Below are 10,896 nucleotides of genomic sequence, written 5' to 3' on the forward strand. Positions count from 1 at the left end.
AAAAGCAATAAATTTGAAAAGTATAGCCCATACTAAACCTCTCAAAAAACATAAATAAATAGTTTTAAAATCTTTAACGTAAATCATAAATCATAAATCATAAATTCGGAAAAAGTAGAAGCGCTGGTCCTCGGGATGTGTGCACCGACAGTCCAGCAAAATCAGTCATCAAGTCCTCCCTCAAACTCTTCTGCATCCATCACACCTAGGGAGTCTAAAGACTCAACACATCATAATCTTTATACCAAATAATACGTATAAAACCACATGCAACAGTGAAAATACTTTTACATAAAAATAACTTTTTCATTACATACAAACATAAACTTAAACTTTTTCCTTTTCCTCAACATGATATAACCATAAAACATTTTTCGTGATCATATACATTTTTCCTTTTCCTTTTCTTTTTCTTTTTATTGAATTCAGATCGTTAATTGTAACTTTCCTCAACATGACATAAACCTCAAAAATCGATGGATCCATCTACATGAAACCACAGTATTGAGCGGCGGGGACATCAGCGACACTCTCACCGGTCAACTGAGCCTTGACCTGTCCTCTTTCGAATAGAAATACGATCGTCGGGGCTCCCTCTGGGCCTTCTCCCATAAGTGGGCTCCCTCTGCGGCCTTCACCCCTCACAATATTCCCATTCTTACCTCAAACCTCATATCCTCATATACCTATAATTTTGTTTTTGAAACCAAACATGCAACATGTCTTTCAAATATCTTCCTTAATTCATAAAAATCCCATAGACATTTAAAAATCATCATTTAATCATGAACATTTCATAAATATTTAAAAACAATCATAATATCATAAAAACAGCATTTAGGGCACTGCCATGACGTTTACTAATTTTTAGGTGTAAAAATACCGTTTTACCCCTGTACGTAAAATTTCTCGCTTTTGACATTTTCTTGAATTCATTGACTCTAACATGTCCCAAATAATTATTTAAGCCTACATGAATTTTTCTCATATTTTTATTTAGCTTAAATTGAGGACTTTTAACTTAATCTTTAATTAATTGTTTTGACGGTGTTTTAATTCCAAATTATATCAAACCTTAATATAAAGTTCCCAAATTAAAAAAATATACTTTTAATAATTATTTAAGCTTAAATATAATTTTCCATAATTTTATAAAGCTTAAAACTAGTCGTTTCAATTAATTCGTTAATCAGCGTTTCGTGTGACGATTAAATCACGAATAAATCCAAAACTCGTTATTTTGATCCCAAATTTTAAACATAGCATTTTTATGATTTATTCTACCCTTCCAAGTCATGAGCAACCCCCGTGGACCCATGGATATATTTTTAGCCTTTTAATTTTCGTTTTTGACTCTTAATCGAACGCACTGAGCCATCTCCTAATTTACTCGAGCCACGCCCGAGCCACCTTGAGCCAAAACCTAGCCAACCCATCTAGGGACCCTACTGACCAAGCCCAACCCAAATAACTTGACCCTATCCCGCTCAAAAACTTGCTGAAAGTCGACCCAATATCTGTATGTGTGTGTGCGTGAGACTCCATGTGTTTCTAGGACTCCTAGCCAACCTAGGACACCTCCAGCCGAGCCACCACCGAGCTCACCATACCCTTACCATCTCTGGACCACGCCTAACCCCTACCAAGCCCAGCCCAGCCACTTAAACTCACGCATGAACCACCCGAAGTGAACAGAAGCTGCACATAAGGTTGCCACTCACGCTACAAGACTCCTAGCCACCCCAGGACTCCTCTAGCCTCTTAACCAGCGATCACCTCGGTCCCTCATCGAACCTGGACCATGCCCAGACCCAACCTAAGCCTAGCCCAGCCCCTCAACCCAAGCAACGAACCCCTTGAAACAAGAACAAGCTGCGCGCCTTCCTCCCATACGTTGCTGCTGTCACTTTGCGTGGAGGCTTCTACCCAGCCACCACCTATCCCAGCCATTCCTACCCCTCTCTGGACCGTCCTTGGCCACCGTCCAGACCACCTAGCCCAGCCCTCTCTCAAGCTTCCATCTGCAAGCTCTCGGCCAAACAGGAACAAGCTACGGGAAGAGTCCTATCAACCGAGGACTCTCCTCCAGCCCTGCTGCCCGAGTTCTAGCCCTGCTAGGGCCCTTCCTAGGACCTAACTGTGTCTCACACGCACCCTACTCAAGACCCGGACGAGCCCCAAGTGACCATGCATGGCAACCAAGCCTCAAGACCACTTACAAGCCAACACACCTACGGTTCTTGTTCTGAAATAAACCCACGGTTGTCCAGCTTGTTTCCCTTAAATTTTGTCTAATTTTTACTACAATTTATTCATATAACAACCCATAAACCTTACTAATCATGGCAGCCCCTTTACACATGCTTAACATAATTTTTGGACCAAAATTCATGACTTTATTACATGTATGTGCAATATTCCGAAAATAATCATAAGAAATTTATGCTTTTCATACATACGATATTTAAAACGATAATACTATGTGATAGATGAGAAAAGGAGATGTATGGCGTGTCTTTGCGTATTTAACGCACAATTTTACGTTGACAAATCGAAGAACGGCGGAGAGAAGACGATCGCTTGAAACCCTTTGCAACTTTTGAACTTTTCTTCAAATTATTTTGTGTGTGTAGAGTGGTTGGGAGAGAATTTCAGAATATAGGGAAAGGGAGGCGTGAGTTTCAATTGCAAAGTGTAGGGTTTTCTGTGTTAAATAGTTTTAAATAGCTAATTAGTTTGCTAACTAAGCTTAGACTTATCAAACAATTAAATTAAGCCCATTAGTCTAATTAAGATTTGAATAAAATATTAACAAAAATTTTGTTAAAATAAATTTGTGAATTTATTAACCGGATTGCCAAAAAACTCGCATTTTTATTGAAAAGCTGACACCGATAAAATTACACCCGACGTATAAAATCACCTTAAAACTCCTTATTTTCAAAAATAATAAAAAACATCACCCTTATTAAAATAATAAAAAACAATCATTTAATAAAAACATTTTTTATTTTTTCAACCTTCGGTCTTCATTCCTCGATCGCAACTCGAATAACCTTTAAAAATATATTTTAATGCAATAATGTAGAAAAAATATATTTTAAACATGCAAATATGCACAACATAATTAATTCATGCAATTAAAACATTTAATTAAAACACAAGAGAATTTAATAATTGCATGCATGTGATTCGCGTGAACCTTTAAATTTTCGAGACGTTACATACATGTTCACAAACCAAACAATATACTTGCCAGTCTACATATGAAGCCACAAACTTCCCCCTCTGCCCTCTGAATCTTCAAGATTGAAATCATAAATTGAGTACATTCACAACCTCGATTCTGACATTAAAAATTAAGCAAAGTAGAACATCAGACAACATTTATGGTCACCCCAAGCATAAACGAAAAACACAGGACACGTGAAGTTTTTCAGACATGCCAGGCACCAATTCAGTATCATCCCATGGCATATTTCTGTGACCAGCTGCGAGCAGTGGCCTCGTATTTTGCTCTGTCAGTCTTGTACATGTGAGCAATTTCTGGGACGAGAGGATCATCGGGATTCGGGTCCGTCAACAAGGAGCAAATAGACAGCAGGACCTGGAATCATTGAACCGTGGGCGTTTGCCCCGTAAAAATTTCCATTATAAAGGCTTAGGAATATGTGGTGATATCATGCATCGAGTCACTTGTATTAGTGAAAGAATAAAATTCGACAAATTGGCGGTAGTAAAACCTAAATAGCATAAACAGCCAACTTGTGCCATTATTCCGACATGAACAATAAGGAATCTAGAAAGTTGCCCTAACACATTTGTATCTAAAAATCAAGCACTGCTAAAATGAAGCCGATATCAAATGGAATACGGTTAACTGAATAAAGGAGTTGTTCAGCTTACAGCGAGGGCAACACTCCCACTGTAGGGTCGAACTAACCATCAGTAAAACCATATTAGTGCGCCATAATTGGTGCCAAATTCACCACCCCCCTTGGAAAATGTGAAGAAAAATGATTTCTCAGTCATTGAGAGAAGACCCGTAATGACACCTAGAAAAGGTGGAATAAGGAAAGTTCGAACATCTGCTATTGCCTTCAAAATAAATTGTGCACAGAACCCTAGGCTAATATTTGAGGCAGGGATTACTAAAAAACAAAACATGAAAACTAACATGAAATACTATTCAACAACAGCCCCAAGTATCACATAAAAATTGATATTGGTGTGGATAATTCCTCTTGGTCTCATTTGATGCCATACACAGGCATTATTCAGAGAGAGGAAAAAAACACTTCCAAGCTACAAACATTTTCAGATATTTTAAATCTTGAGCTTATTCGATAAGTAGGAATTACAACACAGCAATCCACCCCCTCTCTAAGTACATTATAGCAACAAAGAAATATTAACCAGAGACCTGAGTTTCTCCACACAATCGAAATTGAATCCAGTTATAAACAAATAAGGACAAGATACAGACGAACCAAAACTAAAGTGATAATAATACCTTTGATATGGTCAATGCTGGACTCCACTGTTCTTTCAGAATATCAAGGCAGATGCTTCCATTGCTATTAATATTGGGGTGAAATACCTTTGTTCTAAATGCAACCTGTAGCCAAGAATTAGTTTCCATAAGTTGGTGATGCAGAGAAGCCTACAAAGGGATTTAATACTGCTCAGACTCCAAGTCGCACCTAAATGTTTCAGAGTAACAACGTGCGTGCGTGACAATTTGCTCAATACAAGTAAATGCTCGAGAAAAATCTATTTAATATGGACACACAACAGAATCAAAATTTATAATTTCCAGAATGTAAAATGCTACAAATAATCTGAGGCCATTGTTTTTATATTACCAGAAAAGATGTATTATAACATTCTCGAGGACTCTACAATAAGAGTGACACTGGCTAGAGCAAGAGTGACCATTTTACTTACAAGAATAATCAATACCCAACTAAAATACAAGCAAAAGAATTATAAAATGGTGTGTGACAGGAGACAGCACGCCACTGTGAAAGGAGACTACACGACACAATAAATATTTACAATTTTAAGCACTACATATTGCCTCATCTCACCCCAATCCAAAGCATGATCAGCGTTCGAAGTGAGAAAAAACTCATAAAACACATTAACCATACCTTTGGTGGCTTGAAAGGATAATCAGGAGGGAAATGAATTGAAACTAGAAATACACCTCCAGCATAAGGGCTGTCAGAAGGTCCCATAATTGTGGCTTGCCAATGGAACATATCTTCCGCTACAGGACCTGCAATAAGTTACTTACAAGAGATTAATTGCAAGTCAATAGAAACAATAAGTACTAGAATCACATGTACAAAAATGCATTCTACAAAAAGACAACAACTTCACAAATACGCCCTGGAATCTGCCAGTAATAAGTTACTTACAAGAGATTAATTGCAAGTCAATAGAAACGATAAGTACTAGAATCGCAAAATGTTCAAAAATGCATTCCACAAAAAGACAACATGTTCAAAAACAAACATTACAGGAACTGAGTAAATCAGTAGCCATTAGGTTCGTTCTCAGAAAACACAGACATACTAGGCAAGCCATGAAGCGGACGACGAGACAGCCCAATCATAAACCACAGCACGGGTGATCCATCTCGAAATATTTCGTACAGACACAAGAATTAAAACACCTCCAGCAAAACAAACTATCAACTAAACGCCCAATTATTTCAACAATCTCCAAATTCCACTGCTGCCAAACAGCAAGTATATGGATAGGAGAAAAAGATATCATAATCAAAAACTTAGGCGAAGTATACCCGCACTGCATGACGTCGGAGGATCCTTCTGCAAATCCTTGAGCTCCTTCAGTATCCGTTTCGAAGCCATCAAAATCCTTCTCCTTTTACCTCGAAAACAAAACCCTAACGTATCAATCAAATATTAGCAAAAGTTTCCAGATCAAAATATCCTCGCTTGACAACAAAACCGAAGCACAATTTAAAAACATCTAATTGCCCAACAGCAAACTGACTATCAAAAACTGAATAAATCAAATCTGTAGAAAATGAAAAACATCGTAACTAAAATCTATACAATTATGCATAGCTAGAGAGAATACCTGATTGAAAAATTGGTGAAGGTTCAAAAAGAAGCTAGGTTGCGGACAGAATGGAAGAGACGATAACAGGAAAATTGACCCCAATCAATCAAATAAAAATAATTTAATGTTAGAGAGAGAGAGAGAGAGAGATGGGGACGAATCCGTTCTAGAAAATTCTGTTTAATTGGCGTGCAACTAACGTCATTTCACTTTTATACGTTACCCTATGTCCTCGGACAAGTATACTTTTTAAAATTCATGAAACTCAATTTTACTATTTTTTATCATTATGGAATGACTCTCATTCGAAATTTCAAAATTGCAATTTAAATCACTAATTTTTACAATTGTGATATGAACATTACTTAAGTAAAATAAAATTAATTACAAAAAATTGTACAAGTATGCAACTTGTGCCAAAAATCACTAGTATATATAAGTTGAGACTTCTATGATGATTTTTAGTGTCAACTAATTTTTGTGTACAAATTTTAGAAATTATAAATTGAAATAAAAACTTTAGTGATTTTTATCATCTAAGCTTTCGAGATAATTAATTAGAATATTTATTTGAATTTGAAAATTGTAGCTCTTTTAAAATTATGATAAGATGTGATGTTTTATAATAAATTTTTGGGTTAATTACATCTACATTCTTTATGTTTGTCATATTAACAAAAACTCTAATTATATTTACATATAACTCCCTTGAGATTTGTCAGAAGAAATAAATAAATCCAATAATTTTTAGGTTGTATGATTTGATTGACTTAGTTGCTCGATAAAATAAATATCAAATCTTAAAAGCCAAAAAAGGGACAAGATCAGTATCTAATGTCATATATAAAACATAACTAGAAGTAAGCTACACACCTCCATTGACTCATAAATCAAGCAGACCGATCTATTGACTCTCAAGTAACTATAACTCGTATATCCACTTAGGGCATCTCCAACCGTTCTCCATTATGGAGGATGAAATCTTCTCCAACCGTACTCTATTTGCTTCCTCTATTTATGAAGGATCACTGTTCATATAGAGGATTGAAAAGAGTTTGAAATGATTAAAAAATGGATATTTTGAAAATTACAATATAGCACTTTTGAAAAAAAAAATTAAAAAAATATCACTTTTCATGGATCGACTGAGCTTGAAATCACACATCCACACTTAAGTCGACCAAAGCAGATTTGGTCATTCTTTGGTCGACCAACCAAAGCACAATATGCTTTGGTCGACCAAAGCAAGATGCTTTGCTCGACCATGCTTTGACCAAAGCATTTGCTTTGGTCCACCATGCTCCAAGGCATGGTCGATTGGTCGACTAAGATAATGCTTTGGTCGACCATGATGTTCCAAAGTATGGTCGATCAAAGCAATATTGCCGATAAAGTTTGGGTCCATCTTGTTGATCAAAAGTTGTTTTAATTTTTTAATGAATTAATTATAATTTAATATTTATAATAGTTATCGAATGGAAAGGTAATTAAAAAAAATATAATAATTGGTAATATTTAGAGGATATGGATTGAAAATGAAATAAATTAAAGAAATATAGTATTTGGTAATATTTAGAGGATATGGGTTGAAAATGAAATAAATAGAGTATTTGGTAATATTTAGAGGATATGGGTTGGAGAAAGTTTTTGAAAATAGAGATCATGGATCTCTATTTTGGAGGATAGATGATGAAAAATAGAGGATATAGATTGGAGATGGCCTTAGTATAAGGTTTTGTGTTGATACGAGTATAAATAATAAAGTTATACATTTACTTTTAGTAATATAATAATGCTAAAAGTAAAACTAAAATATCATACAATGATATTTACAACAAATTTATATAGAGATATTTTGTTATTATATCGTGAGATTTTGCATTGAGTTTATTGTGAGATTTTGATAAATAGATTTTTTGTATTGAATTTGTTGTGTTCTAAGAATTTTTGTATAAATTTGGTTATATATCTAGCATTCATAATAGTAATTTTGACATATGGTAAGTATTTGATCATAATATAATGATATACTTATTTAAACTTAAACTAAATAATATTGAAACAAATTTTACAGTTATATTAAGATAAAATTAAGATAATTTTGTATCTTTGTGAATTTATCATAATAATATAATCATTTCAAAAAAAAAATCATAAAAATATAATAGTCAATCTTTTTTCACTACCAAATTAAACCTTATTTAATATTCCTTATACAAGAAAATGTCTATTATGGTAAAATTATCAACAAACAAATTGAGTTTAATTTTATCTAAATACCATCCAAATTTAAATCACTATATCATCTATTATTTAAAAAGTATTATAAAAAAACAAAATCACAGAAAAATAATCTATATACTTTTTCATTTTATTTAATTTTTAAATTTTCTACGTAATTTTTTTTTTATGCGTCCGTCACATACCAAGATACTTGTTGAGTATTGGTGTAAGGTCTAAAATACAATTACATAATCACTGCATGCAATATAGGAAAATAAAAAATGTTTAATTAAATCATTTTAATTATATTAATTAAATGTGGTAAGTATGTTTGCATGGTTTAAATATGATTTTTTGGTAGAATGCATAAAATTATGTTTCAAAGGTTATTCAAGACGTGACCGATAAACGGAGATCAGGGACTGTAAGGGAATTATTTTTAATTATTTAAAATATGACATATTTAATAGGTGATTCTCGAAAATAGTATTTTCGAGATATTTTTACATGCCGGGTCGTAATTTAAACTGATAATCGACTTTTTACGAAACAATGACTTTTTGGAGGCACGGTTAATATTTTTGAAAACTATCCTAAATTAAATATTTTACCGACTGTAATGCCCGGAAATTTAATCTTAGTAATCTGTAATTATTGATTTATAATTTAAGGTGATTATGTAAAGATTAATCGGGACACGATTTGAGTTGGCGTGAAAAGAATTATGTGCGAGGACAGTACCTCTCGCGCACATGCGGGACATGAGATGCGCACATGCACGAAGTGGGCAGAGAGTCTCGCGCATATGGGCCTCGCGCATATGCGCGACGTGTATCCGCGCATATGCGCGAGATAACCCGAGAGTTGGCATCTTTGAACATTGGTCTCGCGCATATGCGCCGAGTAAGGGCGCGCATATGCGCGAGATGCCGTGTAGACACGCGCCAGGGCTTATCGCCTCGCGCATATGCGCGGAGGATGGTCGTGCATATGCGCGAGACGTGTTGCATGTAGAGCGAGCCATTTGACTTGCTGCATGTACGGGTATGTATATATATATATATATATATAATCTTCAGAAACGAAAATCGAAGGGAAACTTTGGAGAAAATTATCATTGAATCTTAGGATCGCGATTGTGCAAAACCCGTCCGTCTGATTTTGAATCTGACTTCGGTACTGTGTTCATATCAACGCAGGCTACAACTGGACGTAAGTTTTACTACGTTTTGACATGTTTTGAAATTATGATGTAGTTGGAATTGAATACACGTCATATATGATGTTCTTGACATGTTAGACATCGTAGAATCGAAGTCGGATTGAAAAACAGACTGATTATGGAATTCTTAGGATTTTCGGAAGTAAATTGATGGAGATATGATATCAGATTTTATCGGTATTGACCGAGATATCAGGATTGTGTGGTTATACCGGTGATTTTGAATTATTGATCAGATTGGTATTGATTTGAACAGTATATTGATATGATATCATTGATATTGCCATTGCCAGATTGAAGGATTGACAGAGTTTGAATTCCAGATAGAAACTACGAACGAAAGGTATAAGTCAATGTGGTATTGGGACATCGACTCAAGTAGGATGTACTTGAGTTTCCCTAAATCACATACTTGTTATTATGTTTTATTATTATGATTATTGATTTGATTAAATGCATGTTCTATGGAGTTATAGGAGCATGCATTAGACGAGTAATCTTGTGACAGAAGTACCTGATAGTGGCGGGATAGCTACGGGCACATTGCACGATGTCACAAGATAGTGTATTGGTGATAAGACGGTCCATGACGGTTAGGTCAGGACATTGGATGTTTGGTTATATCGACGTGGATAGAACTGGAGTCTTTTCTATTACTTTTGGTCATATAGGAATACCCACATCTGGAAACCTGGATCCCTAGACTAGGATTGAGTCTAGTCTGAATCGTGGAGTCACGAGCATTGTCGACAGTTTGATATTGATTATATTTCAGCTTTTTATATATAATGTTGTTTTCTATCCATGCTGTTATGTTTATCACATGATTGCATGTTTTGTTGATTTATACTGGGATTATATTCTCACCGGAATTATCCGGCTGTTGTCTTTTTGTATGTGTACATGACAACAGGTGGGACATGATCAGGGTTAAGGAGATGAGGAGAGAGCGTATAGAGTGGAGACTTCAGACTTTGATGTATATAGGGTTTTGGCACTCGATAATTAGATGTTGAACCCTGAGTTTTTACTGATTTGTAGACAGTACAGGACTTGTACTTTATTTTATACTGAGATGTATATTAGTTTGATTTCACTACATTCCGCATTAAAAAGAAAAAAAATTTATGGCCCTAATTACTTGATTAGTAAATTGATCATGATGACGATTTAGTATTGATTAGCGTCCGGGTCCCCACAACAGGTGGTATCAGAGCGATAGATCCTTGAGATTGAGATATGAGCTAGTGAGCGGGGTAGATTGAGGTTTTCTTTCCTGCTTTTGAATGCTAGCATGTCTTACCGCTTTAATACATGTTTACCTGAACTATCTGATTTTGATATGGTAATGTGTATTA

The 10,896-nt window shown here is 35.1% G+C and overlaps 1 protein-coding gene across 2 annotated transcripts; it reads right to left on the bottom strand.

Moving 5' to 3' along the window:
- Positions 1 to 3,296: 3,296 nt before the first annotated feature.
- On the bottom strand, positions 3,297 to 6,279 carry LOC140839346 (ubiquitin-conjugating enzyme E2-17 kDa). 2 transcript variants are annotated; one of them, XM_073205983.1, is made up of 5 exons: positions 6,112 to 6,279; positions 5,810 to 5,914; positions 5,154 to 5,281; positions 4,514 to 4,618; positions 3,297 to 3,607 (listed from the first exon to the last, which is right to left on the bottom strand). In XM_073205983.1, exons 2-5 carry the CDS (start codon positions 5,877 to 5,879, stop codon positions 3,464 to 3,466), a joined length of 447 nt encoding a protein of 148 aa, XP_073062084.1. In that variant the 5' UTR covers positions 5,880 to 5,914; positions 6,112 to 6,279; the 3' UTR covers positions 3,297 to 3,463. The 2 variants fall into 2 exon arrangements, with proteins under 2 accessions (XP_073062084.1, XP_073062085.1); XM_073205984.1 differs by having other exon boundaries at positions 5,810 to 5,892; positions 6,112 to 6,247.
- Positions 6,280 to 10,896: the final 4,617 nt, after the last annotated feature.

This window comes from Primulina eburnea, chromosome 8, assembly GCF_022965805.1.
Source record: "Primulina eburnea isolate SZY01 chromosome 8, ASM2296580v1, whole genome shotgun sequence".
Classification (NCBI taxonomy): Eukaryota; Viridiplantae; Streptophyta; class Magnoliopsida; order Lamiales; family Gesneriaceae; genus Primulina; species Primulina eburnea.